At 41.2% G+C, this 18,872-nt stretch overlaps 1 protein-coding gene across 3 annotated transcripts in view; it reads right to left on the reverse strand.

Annotated features, from left to right (window-relative positions):
* Positions 1–18,872, reverse strand: part of sema5a (sema domain, seven thrombospondin repeats (type 1 and type 1-like), transmembrane domain (TM) and short cytoplasmic domain, (semaphorin) 5A) — a 116,675-nt gene that overhangs the window by 58,274 nt on the left and 39,529 nt on the right. For all 3 annotated transcript variants that reach the window (XR_001960688.2, XM_051066587.1, XM_018674026.2), the window contains exons 3-6: positions 16,152–16,251; positions 13,585–13,630; positions 4,658–4,720; positions 1,604–1,702 (exon numbers count right to left, since the gene is read on the reverse strand). Coding sequence is in view for 2 of the 3 variants with exons in the window: in XM_051066587.1 (XP_050922544.1) it covers positions 1,604–1,702; positions 4,658–4,720; positions 13,585–13,630; positions 16,152–16,251 (308 nt within the window). In the remaining variant the exon portion in view is untranslated. The remainder of the gene's footprint in view (positions 1–1,603; positions 1,703–4,657; positions 4,721–13,584; positions 13,631–16,151; positions 16,252–18,872) is intronic.

Consider the following 18,872-nt stretch of genomic DNA (forward strand, 5'->3'; position numbering starts at 1 on the left):
CCCGATCACTGTTCTAAGGTAAGCACAAGACTCTGACATTTCAAATGTTGGTCTACACTTAACTTCAGTGGGTACTTGTCACCAACAATAGTGTGTAAAAAGTTAGCTGACACTTCAGTTCCAGAGAAACATGGTTTTTAGCACTGTGTGCTTTTGTAATAAAAATTAAGGAGTAGTAGCAAGTTAATAAGCAGTCGTTAATTTAAAAAGATCTTTCCTCACCGTGTCAAGAGCCTGCTGAAACACAATAGCAGCTTCAACTGAAAAGTCTGACTAAACATACCTTTAAAACATGGGATTAAGAGCTGCAGGGAATTTGTAGAAGCAAGAAATAGAGGAGTGAAAACATCATACAGCACTAATATTAAATATATAAGAAAAGGCTACGTGATTTGATAAAACAAAAAAAAAAAAAACTAAACTAAAAAAAAAACAGAAGCTTAAAAATTGCAATGACTCATGAAGGAGGGCAAGGCAGCACAGATGAGACAAGGAATGTGTTTACTTGTAGGCCAATGATAACCATGATTATTGGGAGTAATGAGCTTAAGGCAATATTTTGATTGCGGCGTTTAACAAGTTTGAGGTGACATGACTTCTCAAATAACCGAGCTTAATAAGATTCGTCTTATAATTAGTCTACATCCCTGACTGCACACCAGGAGGCAAGAACAGCTATGAGAGATTATACAGCAAATCCTGTGATATCAGGATCATGTCTCAATTACACCTTGATTAAATCTGTTGATCAACCTTGACCTTTCCTTCTGACATTGTCACTCCAATCAAAACACTTCAATCTTCATACCTGCAGTGTTATCAGACGTATCCTGCATAAAATCACTGTTATTCATGGATAATGACTTATTAAGGTGAGTAACAAGTGTTTATAGATTTTCAGCAAACACTGACTAATATCTGTGACGCATATTACAGAATATAAACGCACAGGGCAAAGGTCACATCACTAACATAAAACTAGTTTATGTCTATTTTTCTAGCTTGTGCTAATTGTGCTGTAAGAGGTTGATAAAAGAACACATTAATGTGTTTCTTTACTCTTTTTAATTTTGACAAAGCATTACCTTATCACTGTGATTTCATCATCTCAGAATTCTCCTTCTCTTTAAAGTGATACTATAACTTATGTTAAACAGCAACCACTCTGTGCCTACAAGTGCCCATAATGAGATCATGGTGAATTTTGCATGACAGTAGCACAACAGTATTCAATTCAGTAAAACGACTCAATGCCCATTCTAAAGGAATATCTATATGAGGTTTGCAAACATAAGCTACTGCTGATACCACACCAAGTAAGGCTGCACTGGCAAAGCTGCATTTTATTTCTCATAAGTTTACTAACTTTCATTTGTAAAATAAGATAACATAAGATAACATTACAGTAATAGCTTGCATGACTGGCAGCTAGCAGGTTAGCTTGCTAGCCCAGACATAACAGGTTGCAGGTTTCACAGTGACTTGATGACTTTACTTGGATCAAGACACAAGGTCAAAGCAAGATCAGGCAAGGGAGCTCACATAGTAATTTAAATAGTATAGTAACACTATTATAAACAAGAAACTTAGCTGTTGTTCATACCGTTCGGTTGGTGCAGATGGGGGTGAAGGCGTTGGTTCCACAGGTAAACAGCCTGTTCCCATTAACCAGCAGCACCCTGATGTAGTTCTGGCATTCCTCCTGTGGAAACACACCAGCAAACACACACATCATAGTTAGCAGTTAGCAGCAGCGCCATTATCTATCTATTGACAAGCAGCAGAGGGACAAAATTACACTTTATTCCAATAAATGAGACAAACACCTGCAACTGCGGGAGAGCTGCTCTAAAACGTGGCCAAGCTTGACAGAGTCAAATCAAGGCTAATGCCTGCACAGCTTAGCCATGTCACATCTTAATTCAACAGGGACCAGATTTGGAGAGAGATCTGAACGAGGTGGAGAACAGATAAATGCAGCAGGCGTAGGAGAGGACCACTCAGGATTAGTTTAGAAAATTGCCTTGGCTTTGTTGACTGGTCAAAAAGTGAAATGAAAGTGTAGCCTCATATACTTCATTCAATCATGTTTCTTTTTAGCCTGCTCTCTACATTAATCAATTCAAACCACTTTTCTCTAAATTATGGTGAAGTACATACTCACCACTCTTTTCTTGGCTCACTCTTCCTTTGAGGTTTTGGGTTTCTAGCAAACCACTCAACACTTGGTTAAAAGCGCCCGACAAATAAAGCGGGAGTGACGGAGTGAATGACTGACTGAATGAATGATTGATTGCCACTGAACGTCGTGAACTCTCAACATTGCCGTGAGGCTTTCATGCAGGTTTGCTGGGGATTTCCATCAACAAAACTCATAGTAAATGTAACAACAGCAGTCAGAATTCATGTCAGAGAGCAGCATTTGTTTTCGTCCCAGGACAAGGAAATAAACTTAGGGTCCCCTTCCATCTGAAAAGGGCCACGGCTAGGTTGACGAGGGGCCCTCGTAGAAATTTAAAACCTTGTAAATCTGCTATTGTCTGAGCCACTGGAGGTGCCCAGGGCGAACCCCCCAGCCCATCCACCCTCCTCCTCCTCACCCTCTCAAGGGTCTGATTTAGGAGTGGAGGGCACTGCAGCAGAGATGGCGGGAAGAGGAAAGGGAAGGGCTTTTATTTCCCCCTATCAAGATGGAGGTTGACTCGTAAAACAACTCGTTTCCTGGTGCTAAGCACATCCTAAGTATGTGTTCATGTGTATGCGGGTTCAAAACAGGAGGGGCATGAGTGTGTGTGTAGTTACACTTGTTATGTATGCCTATATATCTGCACTATGTATACAGCTTGTTATGTGCTGTATGCCTGTATATGTGTGTGTGTGTGTGTGTGTGCGTGGGTGCAGGAGAGGGGCTCTGTTGTGACGGAATCTGCATAGATCAATTCTTCTTTGCAGTTTGTTTCTACGGTGAATAACGGCATATTCAATATTTGCCCATCCTCACAGCCTTGACTTGTTTATGAAAACTTCCTGACAAATGTTCCACGTCCGTACTGTAATACAGAGGCTGTTAGGCTTGGCTCACGCATTATAAAACAAAACAGAGGCAGCAATCAAGTCCTGTCAAGTCAATTTAACTCTCCTTTCTTCTCCTGGTTTAAATAAATCAAATACACAAGAGAAAAGCGGATGCGTGCATTTGGAAAAAAAAACAAAAAAACAATCACTTGTAAATTCACTCAAAGTAGAGGCAAGGTATCTGTGTAATAGCTTAAGCGATGGTATATTGCTGCGTGCTGAGCTAGGTAATAAACCATCGAAAGTCCTGTCAACTGCAGGAGAATGAAGTCTTTTAATGCTATTCTTAGTGAACAGGAGCTGATCCTCAGAAGGGAACAGCGAACTAAACAATTCGACTCCACCAGACAGCAGTGACTCTCAAGGACTGAGGTAGCTTTGGTCTGTAATTCACAACTGCTATCTTGCGCTGGCCAGCCTGTGTATGCCTATTATGGGTCCCTAACCACCTTTCACAGGAGGATAAATACACAGCGGTGCACACTCACACACAGTGATCAAGGCTGGGCAGTTCACCTACAAGTCAAATTCAGCTCTAGACCAGCTGTTTGGTAGAAAGACCATGCCAGCTAACCACATACAAAAACATACACTTGAGTACAAAAAGAAACTACAAAAACAATAGGAACTCCCTCTAAACAGGGTCTATAAATAAGAGTTAAGGTGTGGTTGGGAATCTTTTTACTTCACAACAAGTTGATTTAAATCCTCTTTGAGGTCAATCCCACAGACAAAGCAGGGATTCCCAGTAAGTCTATATGTTAAGGCCGAATAAAGAGCTGCATGTTGCTTTCGGGCTTCATGATGTTTCATCATAACCTGACATTTTTTGATTTCAGTGAGCTAATTTGGTTGTGATGTGTTCTCTGGACACTGCCTGTAAAAAGGATTTAATTTTCTTTCTTCTCTCTTACTGTTATACAGTACTGATGTGCTGGTGAGAAAGTCCAACATCCGGGGCATCTTCAGTTCTACTGGTAAACACCATTCATCCGTGTGATATTTTTGAGGATAACCAAAGCCACAAGAAAACGCTAAACAATCGTCAGCTGTCTTGTCTGTGGTGGTGGTGGGAGGTGGTTATATTATTGCTTTACTATCAAAGGAAAATGGCATCAACTTTACACATGAATATCAGTTTATTAGTTGTCTTCTGGGGCTCTGGATCATGCTTTGTCAAGTCTGAGAAAATAACCCTTGTGATGTTATCAAGGTATTCCCTGGGTTAAGCTTGGACATTAAATATTTAGTCACACTAGTGGCATAGCTTGAAGAATGTCACCTCTGGATCTAAATACAGTCTCAACGAGCCACTAACATTGACTGTAGATTCTTGCATCCCAAACAGTGTGTGATGTTTGAAATATGTTGGCATTTATCGGACATGAGGGGTCTGATGAAGAGATGTTATTGAACTGCATCTGTCACACATCCACAAATGTAATGGCATGCAGTGTGTGGCATGCAAGTAGTTTTTTTCTTTACAATACCAGAACTGAAACTTGTTTTTCTCAACATAGTGACAAGTGTCTGATAAAGCAATATAACAGTGTGACATTTCTTCACATCATTTTAAACTCACCTCAGATTTTCCACGGCTGAAGCAGGCTCCCTTGGTGAACTCATCGCAGTGCCACTCAGCCTCCTGCGGGGAGAGAGAAAAACAGGGTAAGTCTCCCAATAAACCATCAAGAAGAAGCAAACATCAGAATCATTTGGCGCCATGTCACCATGAACCACTTTGAAAACCACTCAGGGAACCCAAACAAAACAATGCCTGGCTCTCACAAACTGTGGCAAAATTCCCACCTTTCTGAAGTCAATTTGATGTCTGGTGACTGTCTGAGATAGCCTGGCAATAAAAATGCCACAGAAGACATGAAAACACAGTTAGAAAACCATAACTGTGATGAGTTTGATAGGCTGGCTGCAGCACAGATTTGTTTTTTTGGGAGTCGACTATTCTTTGACTCGGGTGGGAGGAACAGATTAAGACAGAAGGGAACAGTAAATGAGTCTGACATTACATCTTCACTGTACTCTCAATCTTACCCATACACACTCACACATTCGTGCTTACAGTACACACAAGTTTATAAGCCATGTTAAATACAGACACAGAATCCAATTAAGGTGCATACCAAGCAGAGACCTAAAGGAACGAGAGGCAAGCGTGCACAGAGCTGAATGCCAATTTGATTTATGTTTGAGGGAAAAGGAGGGATCTGAAGACATAACAGGCAAGTCCCCAGAGTAGGATGTCAACGTGATTTACATGTGAGGAAGAAACAGATGGACGCCTTTTACATTTTTACTACAGCAGAGAGAGGAATAAGAAGATAAAACCTTGTCTCATCTCATCCCAGGGTGAAGACACCAGCATGCTCCAGTTTAATTTTCTCGTGACCCCTGGGGAGGGGAGGGGGAGGGTTGGCTTCCTCATTGATAAAACTCCTCTATTTATGAAATGAGTCTTGGCCTCGGGACAGCACCGGGCCACTAAGACAGTCGCGCTTGTGACAAGCAGAATTAGCCGTCACTCCCACAAGCTCTGTGTGACTGGCAGAGAGAGGAATACTTAACAGAAAAAACTGGCTGGTGCAATAATACGCTTAACGCCAAGTCACGAAAAGTCTCCAAAAGTAAAAACTATCCAACTTCTTTTCTGGCCACAGAGATACGACTTTCCGACAGCAATAACCTGGCCGGTGGCCAGAGGCAGGGGACTTCACTCAGTGGGAATATAGTAAATATCGCTAACTGAAAGAGAATATTAGATTCCACCTTGGTATCAGGACTGTTTTATGCCAGGACAAGAGGGGGAAAGAAAGCTGAACCCCCCTTAGCACTTAGGAGAACTTCTTTCATTTCCTCTTTGAGAAAGCTCTGGGAGTTTCCTCTGTGTGTTTTATGACAAGGCCTTTGCTTTTCGCCTCAGTAGCCTTTCTACTGGGAGGCATAGAAACACCCATATGTACACACTCACACATAAATGCACACATAGGCAGTAACAGGAGAGAGCTTAGAGAGAAGAGAGAGCTCAGGGTGTGTGGTTCTATTCAGGGAGGATAAGATATGGAGTATTAATGGGAGCTGGATTCTCTCTTTCCCTTCTGTGTGTGTGTGTCAGTTCACATTCCAGGCCAAAGCAGGCTATTCTGGGACCATGTGGCCACCACAGACATAAACCACACACATCAGCACAAGCAGCACAGCCCTGCACACACAGCACCACAGCCGGTCCCAGATGAATTGAATGTAGGCGCTGAAAAGTGCTTTCACTGATCTCATGGGGTGGGAGGATGGGGTGGGGGGGACCTGTTAATGGCCCAAATACTTACTCACTCATGTTCAGTGTAAAAATCAATCATAACGCAATGTGAAATTACAAGTTGAGATCACATTAATGGGAGCAAAGTGGTTGCTTTTATCGTTATGGGGCCGATTATGTTATTTATTCATCATTCAACCTAGTTTTAAGCGGATTTTCAGATTACTGCATATTCTTGTTACATCTCTACTTTACGGCTAGTGGAAAAGGTGATGCTCTGTAAGTGGGGGGATGTGCTGGCATCATTGACCACTAAAGCCTCCCTGTCTTGACTGCCCTGTCTCAAATGGTCCAGAGTAAAGAACAGAATCACAGCCATGCAAAGGCAAGCACCAGTGTCATTAAGAAACATTAAAACCTCATTAACATGCTATTGTTCAGCCACCGTGCTCCTGCGATGAATCTGCCTCGAACTGATGTCTGGAATGTGCTGTCTTTAATAATCGTTCTTGGCTTTATCAGAGGAAGCTGCGTTACAAAAACCTTTTTACTGTGGCTTTGTCACCTAGAAGAGACTGAAGCAGAGACTTGGAGGGGAAACAAAGATGATGAGAGACTAAGAGAGGACTGGGATCACATTCAGTGAGCCAATCACTGTGGTGAGTGTGTTGAATTGGCCCCAAAGAAAAAGAAAATATTCATAATAGCACTAGAATTGTAGAAAATCATCTACTGAAAATTGCTGAAAATGATAGTTGTTCATTACTAACTATTTATTTTCATGGTTTTGGCATCACCTCTTATCAGATATGACAAAATTGTACTCAATAAATAAATGCTGAAATCTGGGAGCACAGGAACCTTTTTCCAACATACACCACTTCACATGATGGCCATTTTACATGCAGGCATTATATATGAATAAGTGGCACTTTTACATAAAAGTAGCGACAACAGTTGTAAGTTGAACCTAGTAACATTTCCATAACATGTCAGAGCTCTGATTTGAATGCCATCAGATTAACATTAAAGTGGCAGAAGCAGCAGAGAAGCAGATTTAATGCACACCTTATTAGGAGCACTTCAATAAATGTGTCAGGTAAATACCATCTTTTACGCTCAAAGAAAATAAAATCTGTTTAATAAACTATGAAACTCTGAATGAGCCAATTTTACCTTGTTCAGGACATTATTCTCATGTCAGATCAGCCTATAAAAATCATTTTCTGTGACTGCCAGACTTTATAAAGCAGGCAGTAGAATTCTCTAATCTAATAAATGATGAAACTGATGAGAGCATTTATTTGAGGATCCACTGGGGAGAGGTGGTGGAGGGGGAGCGCAGCCTAATATTTCATGTCGCTAAATGATCAGGAATGATTGTGCGTACAACTACAGTAAGTAGAGTAGATCAAAACTGAACCAGGAAATTATTGTATAGACTGTGATGAATGTTTACAACTGACAGTGTCGGAAATAATCTCATCAATCGTCTCTGTTTTCTGTTTCAAATAATTTTGGCTAACCTGGCATTTTGTTTAGTTGATTGTCTAATTGCTCATGTTTTTTTTTTTTTTTTGCCCCGTAACACAACTTCTGAGTGATGCTCTTGATAGTCAGAATGTTAAAAACTACAAATATAAACCGCAAGTTGTAATACACCAGAATAGTCCTTTCAGCAGGATTAAGTGTGATTAAGATGCAGAAATGCAGAGAGAGGCAGAGGGAATTTGGCACAGTTGATAACAGTCATTTGTTGCTTCAGGGGAGCTGAAGAAAAAATCCAGAGATTTCTTATGTTCTGTGTGCCCGCCCTCCCTGCTGTCCCCTGCAATGAGGGGCAATCCTCAGAGATGAACCATTGTGCTCCAGCCTCTTGTCAGCCCTCACACTGAGGGGCTATTGTCAACATGAGGGTGGGTGTAGGAGAGATACCAAGGGAACCCGTGGGCAGGGAAGGAGATGGACAGAGACAGAAGAAAGGACAGAAAAGGGAAAATTAGGGACAAACAGACAAAAAAAAACAACAAAGAGAAAACAGAGTCCAACTGAGGAGTCAGCCAGAACAAGGGAGACAGTGTGGGCAGAGCGAAGTAGTCAGTAAGATGGAGAATGGAGTGAGGAGCTGAATTCCAAAACAGCACTGTTTCCAGACATGATATTGAATATATTTTGCATAAAGAGGGTCCAGAGAACACACGCGCTGCTGGCAGCTGTCTAGCTTTGTGAAACGACTGGCTGTGTGTCTCATTACAAGGGGACAGCGGGTTGAAAGTGAGACCTGGACAAATCCTGCCGGGGAAATCTAATCTGTCTTCTGAATAGCTGATATTACCTTTTGATGTGCTGGCACAATATTTACTATTTATGTGGACTGGTGTCTGCTGATGTAAGCTGCTGAAAGATTTACATTTGAAATTGGCCTTGATGTCATGTCTGAGCAAGTGTGTAGGTCTGAGTCACCACACATATCATCATAACACCATAAAAAGATAAGTCAGTGTTGAAGTGACCCTTTGCTATGCATCATATTACTTAAATTCACAACCCACTTGCTTAAACATGCCATCAAACTCCATGATATCATTGAGCAGGCTGATATCTGTATCTCCAATCCCATTGATGCTTTTTATTCTATGCATTTAAATGGCCAAGTTAGTGAGCTCTAGTAATTGAATTAGCAATGCTTCCAGAGCTATGGAGGACAGTTTCTGTGAGCTACTGATTAGCAGGGCTAATTGTCTGTCTGACGAAGTGTAATTGCAAGAGACAGGCCCATGAAATACAACATGTGAGACTTGAGGAAGCCTTTTGTTTTCTTTGGTGTCCCCCTCCTTCTTAACGACATGACAATACGAGGGGAGGAGAAGAAAAATGGAGGGACAATATACATCTCAACACCATACAGTGTCTGTTGCCAGGGGGAGCTGTTATGGATAGTGTTTTCATGTGCCAGTGCAGGAGGAGAGAGAGTGGCTGGAGTGAATATCCACCATTTTCTCCTCCTCTGGTGCTGCATTGAATGGTGAACAATACCACTGATCCTCCTCATCCCAGTGCTTATTGACTAATGCTGGGCCACAGTGTTTCTGTTGAAACTCGGCCCTATCATCTGCATCCTGTCTCGATTTAGCATGGAAACAGCAGGCTAATGCTGGATTCTTAAAGGGGGTGTTCATTTCTCTAACTTTCAGTGAATTCAACCAGCTCTTATCATGAATGTGCGTAGCCTATTATTAGACCAGGCCCATTGTTAGTTCCAAGACAGAGCTAAAAATGACGGTAAGGATCACTGTATTTGAATGTTCAACATCATCAAAGGACATTATTTGGGAAGCTCTCAGGCAGACAGAAACACAACAAGGTATATCGAGCCGACTTGGCCATTCATCAGCCCTGGCAACACAATGGGAAATTGAATACAATGCAAATGCAGAAGGGTCCAATTCATCAGTGTTTGTCCCCTCTCCACAACAGGGCCATGGAAGGTGGATAATGGCAATGGCAGTGTTGATTCGCCTGCCCAAGGTTGGCAGCAGCTGAAGGCAGAGAGCTGAATGAGGGACAGAGGGGGCAGGAGGACAATACTGAACAGATGTGAGATATAAAGTGGGATTCACCTGTAGATGGACGAAGGATATTGTGCTTTGTGGCTGCTGGTTTTTATAGCTAATTCTTTGGTTGCGGTAGCTCTGTATGTCTCATAAGTTGTCCATGCTGCAGAGTTAAGTCTTCCTTTTATTTCTATTTGAACTGCACAAGTTTGAAAGTGGAGCAAGGAGAAAAGCATCCACCTTTTTGTTCTTGACAGTGTTTTCCAGATCAGTGAGGATGAGGGTAGAGGTTGACAGGGAGAGGAAAGCCCTGTCAGGCTGTTGAGACACTGCAGAAAAAAAACCTTAAGTACCAGATATTAACTCCAATCAAGGCCATAGGGAGGGCTGACTCATCCCACTTCGAACCCCCAATTACCATTCAAGTCCATGTAATGTGGAGGATTTTCCACTTCTAGTGAGATTCTAGATTCTGAGAGTGTTGCCCTGTTGTGTAAACAGTTCATCAAACAAACCTTTATATCTCTCTTCAGTGACTGAACCTTTCTTCCCATAGGACACACTGAAAACCAAATCTGAGGGGTGTCCTCGAAAGGCAATGAAAACCAAAAATTTCTCAGATGTCTTAACACCAACTCTTTAAACAAAGGTCCTCTTTCTCTCCAACTTCTGGTGTTCATGGCTTTTTCTGTTTTTTATTACTTCCAAGCAAGGAAGGCATTTACTGAGGAGACTATGGTTGCTGGGGCTCAGACTCTATCGATCTCTGAGTCTCAACTCGATATGTGCAATACAGTGGGTTAGACCAGCGGTCTTTAGCTACCACCATAAGTGTCACCACTCTCTAAACCCTCCATAATACAACACTAAGACTACCCGGTATTTAGAGTCCATTTACTGCCTTGTAGAATGCTGCTTCATACTGCAACCAAGGGCAGAAAACGTAAGAGGGATTTATTTTTGCTTTCATGCAGCAGAAGACCATGGTGGTAGTTTTTTTTTCCATAAATGTTTCATGTATGTACATAAAAGATGAGATCAGTTCTTCATCGATCATATGGTAATTATAATCCACCTCTTTAGTGTATTATAGGCTGTTTGTATTACACCAGCTCTAAGCCTTGTGCTCTGTCAAACCATACACAGCCTTCCTCTAAGTGCTGCAAGCCATGCAAGAACAAATCACTGCCATCAGGCATTATCTGACAGGGCTGATGCATGGGGATGGGGTAAAATCACAAAGACAAGCGTAGGTGTAGATTTTAGCTTGTTTTCCTTCTGCGGGGAAAAAAAAAAAAAAAAAAGAAAAATCTTGGGCAACTCTTTTGAACATCGGTGCAATCGAAATAAAATGCACTGGACTACTAATGACAGTTTGTGCTCAAATTTTCTTTGTTTACTCTGACACTCTCCTCACCATATCCCTTTGATCAATCAGCAATTCATGTAATGTGAGAGGAGCAACAGTGCCACAGGGAAAATTCATTCAAGTCTTTCATATCCAACAACAATAAGAATGACAAATATATGTAAACCCAGCTACAGTGGCAACTGAATCTCCGTGTAATTTATCTGCTGAATGAATAAGGAGGAGGGAAAGAGAGATTTCAGAGGAAGGTGAATGGAAGAATAGCACTTATACTCCTCAAACTTCAGCAGTTGAACTTAGCCTTCCCCTTGACTCTATAGCCCTGGTCCAGTCAAATGCAAAGCAGGGACTAGTGCACAGGTCAGCTCAAATTGGCCCCAGGCCTTGGCAGGGATTACCAGGTCCTATTCTCTCAACAGACGATGTCTTGGAGATGAGGGGTTGACTGGGTTGGTGGAATCTCCTCGCTGATTCTGCAGCGCCAGCCGAGCACAGGATGAATTAAAGAAAGAGGGATGATTGGGTGCATGCATGGCACAGAGCATCTTTAAAAAGCATCTGTGTCCCAGTGAGCGGCAACAAAAGGCTGGCTTTGCATGAATCCTCATCTCTCTCCGTGGGGGGTTTCTCTGCTTTCTTCACTCTGTCTGTGTTGTCTCACTGCTCCCTGAATCCCTTTGTGTGTGCCGCCCTCCGCTCCTTCCTATCCAACAAATTCAGTCTCGCTTCTTATTTCATCTGACCATTTTTCTCATTTTCCCTTTACAGGCGGATTTATATCAACACCGTTCCCTCCATTCTCCCTTTTGTTCCATCCAGTCACTCTCCTCTTTCTCTCCCTCCTCATCCTCTCCCCTGGTTTTCCAGTGGTGTAAATGGCAAACATCAAGAGCTGTCTAACCATCAAAGAAGTCTTGCTGCTACCACCTAGAAATAAATCCCTCAATGTGTCAATGTTTGTATGGTAACTCAGCAGGTCGCAAAATGCTTAGCTCTACAGGGGAAGTGGGCTTGTACAAGAATCAAAAAAAGAAAAACTAGCATTACTGCCTCTCAGTCGTATACCTCTGCCAATGAGCCAAGTTGCAGTTTGCATCCATACCTGTCCAGACTCATACAATATATTTAGTGAAGACTTTGAAGGAAGATGGTAAAAGATATTAAGTGTATTTTTATTCCCTACATGTGTTCACATGCCTGGCCAATAAAGCTAATTCTGAACACAAAGTTATAGCAGTGAGAGTAAACAATGCTTAAAAAATGGATGTTGCTACAAAGCTCTAAATTCTAAAATACACATGCTTCACACACATCTTCAACCCAGCAGCACAAAAGCTGGCCACAATCTTCACTTCTGCCCCCGAGTTGTGGCATTGAATAAGAAAGGTGTTTTTGCAGAAGACTATGATGTCACAGTGAAGCTGACTTTTGACCTTTTGAATAATAAAGTGCCATCACTTAATCATTTTATCCTATTAAGTCATTTACGTTAAATTTTTGTCATAACTGATGTATGAGTTGTGGCCAAAAATGTGTTTTGTGAGGTCACAGTGACCTTGACTTTTGACCACCAGTGTCTAATCAACTCAACCTTGAGTTCAAGTGAATGTTTGTGCCAAATTTGAAGATGTTCCTTCAAGGCACTCCTGAGATATTGCATTCGCGAGAATGAGAAGGACAGATGGACGAGTTTACTGCAATTTATGTGCATTCTTGTGAATTTTACATGGCACCACAGGCAGACGGAAAATCCCTGAAGTTAGCGTACTTTCATTTCAGAACATTTGATTCTCTGTGTGTGGATTATTTGACCTTGCTACCTTGAGACGAGCAGAAGAGTTTAACCAAAATAGTGGCATCATATTAAAGAAATTGCAAGAGGCGTTAATACCCTGTGGAAAGGTAAGAACGCAGTATAGCTGCAGAGTATGTCATATACAGTTTCAAATTGGATTTAAACACGAAGGGTATTAACACTGACTAGACTTTACATAAACACACTTTCCCTCCCTCTGCGTATCAAACCATGATGCTGTCGACCAAACCCACTGTCACTCCACTGGATCGGAAGTTGTTGTGACATGTGATAGGCTAAACCATTTTACTGTAACAGCTTTAAGTTGTGGGAGCTGGCAGAACCGCGCTACAACTATAGCGTTGTGTTTGTTGGAGACAGGCAGCAGTCTGGGCGCCTGTGCCAGTGTGTGCCTGTGAGAGTCGTCTTGAGCAGACAGAGCGAGCACATATTCTCCCAGAACGGTGGGTGAGTCAGACTGAAGGAGAATCAGAAAGACAGACCAAGTAAGAACACTCACCTGGATCAGTGTCAGGTCTTCCAGATTGAGCCTGAAGAGGTGATTCCTGTAAAAAAAAAAAAAAAAAAAAAGAAGAAGGCAACATGTCAGGCGATGGAGCCATTTTCTGCAAATAAACAAAGGCAAAGATTTGTGGCTGTTACAGCATACTTGGTCCAATGCCAAAGCTGTGTACAGTGCTTATCTGTGTTCTCTCTATAGCTTTTTCATCTTCACTTTCCCTAGCCATAGAGGTACCAGTAAAATGTGATTTGCACCTTCAAAAATAGAGCACACAGACGTAAAGCTGCTGCTCTAATGACATTGTCTGACTCATGGACACTAAAAAAGAAACAGCAATAACACACATTCTTTTTCCCTGTCAAAAGCTGGTGTCTACAATACCCACAATGCAACTGTGAGTGTGTTATGACTAACGGCTACCTCAAGCCACAAGTCTCAAGCAGAGATGAGAAGCAGGCTACAGAGGTCAACTAACCTTCCTTTTTTCTAACCCCACAGCCCCAGATTTCTTTCATTTTCAAACCTGTAGACCTGTAGACAGACTTTGATTTGTATAATCTTTGGAGTTCCCATTTAAAACGGCTGCATCTGAAGCTTCTAAAGTTTTTCCCCTCTTAGAAGTTAAAGTAACCTTTCCATTGGTGGCATGAGGAGCTGTAAGAGTTAAATCAGGCTATTTTTTGGAACCGAATTCTATGGATAGTTGGATTCAGCCATTTCAGCAAATGATGGACCTCTAGGTTTCTCCAACCCATAATTAGGAGGCAAAAAAGATTTGATAAAGCAATGCTACTGTAAAAGGTTTATGCTTCTATCTAGTCTTGTGTGTATGAGAGACAGTGAGAGTAAGAGAGATTGAAAGAAATTCAAAACCTGGCGGTGAAACCTAACTCTAATAAGTACCTATCCTGTATTGCCTGAAGCTTCTCAAATTTGCAATGCCCAAACAAAACTGTTATATTGGCATTTCCAACTTTTCAAGAAACATTAACTTCTAATGAATGCCCTCTCAAGAGGAATATTCTGTCTATTGACTAACGATGTCTCAGACTGTCTACTGAAACCATTATGTACCATTACCAGAATGAGATCACATGAAACCTGACAATTAGGACTAAAAGCATTATTTATTTTGATTTTTTTCCCTTTGAGATTTTTGTATTACTGTATTTTATAGTTTTTGTTCCATGGACTATTAACAATCAAAGAATTGTCCATGCCACCAAACGGTCTTAAACATTTGCTAAATTTAGTGCAATTTCACAGCAAAATAATAAAAAAAACCTTTAGAGATTGACCTAAAATATATTTTAAACTAGTAATAGCTTTAACAATAACCCATATTGACCCTTTCTTTCATGTGAACAATCATTTTTAAAGAGCAAGCATTAAGTTGATATCTCATTTAAAGTCTTCAAAAATGATCACATACACACAAACACTTGTACCCACATACACACACATACAAAACACATCGGCAGAGATCTATCAATCTTCTGAAGAGTGGCTATCAGCCAGGTCTCGGTGTGGCCGCGGCCCCCCCTTTTACTGTATTGATATTTGCATCGATCCCTCTTTCCTTCCATTATCACTCATACTTCTAACCCAGCCTGCAGCCATCCATCCACCCACATCACCTTTCACAGTTAGACACTCAACACACGTTGACTTGGCACAGAGAATTGAACTAAATCTCTTATTTGATCTTTTGAGTGCTGCAAATACCATGTGTTGATAGGATTGGCTCAGTAGTTGTAGCTAAAAATAAGACATGGCCAACAAAAACACTATGTGCATAATATAATATAATGTAATGACAATTTTGCCATTATTTCAGATGAAATTTGCTAATCTTTTGACTTTGCTCTTAATCTGTCCACACACACTTCCTGATTAGCGTTTTCCATCTAAGTTCCTACAGTGCATTAGTAAAGTCCCTGGGCTCACTTTGTCTCTGTTTGTTTTGCCTCTCTCCTTCCTGCTGTTATCTCCTGCTCATGTTGTAGTCAGTGTTTCTTTCTATTGACAGCTGAAGCCATTAAGAGAAGTGCAGAGCACACTTCATCTGGAATCAGTCGGGGACTTGTACAGCACGAACATATACACGCATTCCCAACACACACATGTACATGAAACACACACAGAGAAGACATACGCATGGTTTCATTTTTACTCATGTATGCATGCACATAAACAAAAGCATACTGTGTAAAGAAGTGTGAGCAATCCCATTCACATTCAGTGTCTTTGAGAGAAATTGTACACACACACACACACACACACACACACACACACACCACACACACACACACACCACACACACACACTTGGCTGGGCTTGACAAAGACAATGGATTTGGAAACAATCTCCAAAGTAATTTTTCTCTGGCTTTTGAAGACATCTATAGAGAAACTGATCATTACTCATGCAATGCACCAACAAACACTGGGAAAAAAAGGAGAATAAAAGACAGGACAATAAAAGGACAGACAACAGAAGAAAAGAGACGGGAGGGAGGACAGAGAGAAAGAGAAGGAGAGTAAACAAACTCAGATATGAGATACCTGGCACCGACGATCAGTTCGTTCTGGCCCGGGTCAAAGGTCAGCTGTGAGTAATCCACCGTGCCCTCTGCCTTGAACCTGAAGATCCACGGCTCCATCTCTGCCAACGACACCACAGGACACAACAACAGTGAGCCAATCAGAGCAGAGAGTTTACGAACTGCAGATGACAGCTGTGCTGATGAATTAGCTGTGTTCAAAGGGCTGTTGTAACTTTTCTCAAGACACTCCAAGTGTGGGTTCTTTGTAGGTCAGATGTGTTATAGAGGCTAAAGGTTTGCTACTACTGATGTTAAGATACTTATTCATTAACTGAAGGTGTTTTTTTCTAGCTTTATTAACAAATCAAAGCAGGGTATGTTCACTCAATACTCAAAATTTATAAGACACAAAATGCTAATTCCAGTTAAAGACAAGGCAAGGAAGCAGTAGAGGTGTTTCAGACTACAAATGAGATTTTGGCCCATAGTTATAGGGCATGAGAGCTAAACATAATGTGCAGCTGGCTGTTGACACACATCAGCAAAGCCTGCAATAATGGACTGAAGAGGTGGAGCTAATTAAAAATAATTAGTTGCGTGGGGTGTCTGTGTGCTTGCCGTATACAGTAAGTTACTGATATCATGAGCCTTTAACGCAGCATGACATTCCATTATTTCAGATGTGTAAAGCTTCCGTTCACCATCAAGAACCAGGCGCCTTCAGACAAAGACAAATCACACCCGAGATAGTTGCAGGACATTAAATCTGAGAGGGAACACTGGGACCAACAGCGGCGGAGGGTAAGTTCATTTACTCAAGTGCTTAAGTACAATTTCAGAATACCTGTATTTCCATTTTACGCTACTTACAGTAATACTTCTCATCTATATCTCTGAAGGAAAAACTGCAATACATTTTTAATAGCTTTAGTCACTATAGGCACATTGCAGATTAAGATTTTACATATTTTAAATATTATAAATATCTAAAAATACTGTAAAATATGACGCATTGCTACAGATTAAACTACCTAACAGTATATAAAGTATATAAAAATGAGCTGCATGACATCAAATGCTGCTTTCACTTGAATATATCAGTAACAATAATTTAATACTATCATATATAATAATATAACATTCACAGGAGCCATTTTTCTGCATAATGAATACTTTTATGCATCATCTAATATCATCTTTAAAGAAAAAACATGTCTACTTCCCTTTTACAGTCTTATATATTGTAGTGAACCTGACTTGACTTGTCTCATTTGTAGTATTTTGTTTCTAGGGTGAAAAACATACACATGATTTCCTTTTGCTTAAGCTGGAGATCATTATATTTCAGTGTTTTGGAGGACACATTTGCCATTGTTGTGTAATGACAGTTCTGCAAATTTTGTTATCACGGTGCCTTAACAAATTTGTCAGGTCAAAGTCAAAGTCTTACCAGGGCCTTCCTAGTGAAGGAAATGAAGAGGAGATTAAATAAAGAACAAAAAAGCCTTAGAGCTGTCCTTGGTTGATAAGGTCACTCGTTCAAAAAATCATTTTGCACGGATCAGAGTACTCAGACGTTAGTGGTTCTCTGGCTCCTTGTCTTAAAACTCACAGAGAGACCAGAGCCAGGATGTCCATTCATGAGTAGAAGTTTACAAAATAGTGAAATATAGATGTGTTAAGACTCAGTGGGAAGTCTTTTGATTTCTAAATACTATTAAAAACTCCTGTTGATTGAGTGGCTTCATGGAAATATATACTCTGCATGGACCATGAAGATGGATTAAATTCTGTCCGACCTTGTCTCCTCTAGCATGGTATGGTGAACACATACATACACACATAAAGAGAGAGAGAGATTCCAGACAGACACTGACATCTTATCCACAACATGCCTGTTCTCGTGGCGCCCAACACATTAACCCCTGACCAATCGAATCACAGGCCCAGAGTGGTTGCCGAGTGATGAGGACGGCCTGTCTACCGTCTGGTTACCCGATAGGTTTAGTCAAGGGTGGTCAATCAGTCATTGTGGTGACGCGTGTTCTCCATCCCTCGTCACGTGCCTGATCCGTGGTCATAATAATTTATCTCAGTCATACTGTATACACAGGTTGGATTACACTTCAGCACCATATATGGGACATTTTCTCCAGATAGCCATAAACTTAAATTTTTGAGCAAGGTCCTAGAACTCCAGCAAGGCTGAGCTTTTAGCAGTGGTTGCTACAGTGATTTAAAATCATTCATCACTACATCTGTGAGCTATTTTCTGACAAAAAATTTTCAAAGGGACTTTTTTAATTTACCAGAGAGCTTTCCATCAGGGCCGGAACAGAGGGAAGGGACAGCTTGAATACCCTCCTCGAAACACATTATCTGCTTCTTCAGGCACACCTGTCAGACAGCGTTTCAAATGAAAGCACGTTCTCCCTTGACTGCATCAAAAGCAAGTGCTTCGAGTTTCTGTGACAAACGTGGGATTTCAGAATCATTCAAAAGGAAGACAAACAGAGCAGGAAAATGGGAGCTTCCAAAGAACATCTGCCTCCTCCGGCTCATGTAGAGGGACCAAACTCTGGCTCTTCTAACAAAACAATATCATCTGCTGCGAGACAGTGCCACTGTATGCAAAGACACTTTCCCTTGTTCTCTTTCAAGTCTCCAGTGATGAGTACAAGAGTTACGAGAGAAAAAGCAGCCTGGCTTCAGGTTTCACGGCGCTAATACATTTTCATTA

The sequence above is a fragment of the Lates calcarifer genome, linkage group LG24 (assembly GCF_001640805.2).
Source record: "Lates calcarifer isolate ASB-BC8 linkage group LG24, TLL_Latcal_v3, whole genome shotgun sequence".
Lineage (NCBI taxonomy): Eukaryota > Metazoa > Chordata > Actinopteri > Centropomidae > Lates > Lates calcarifer.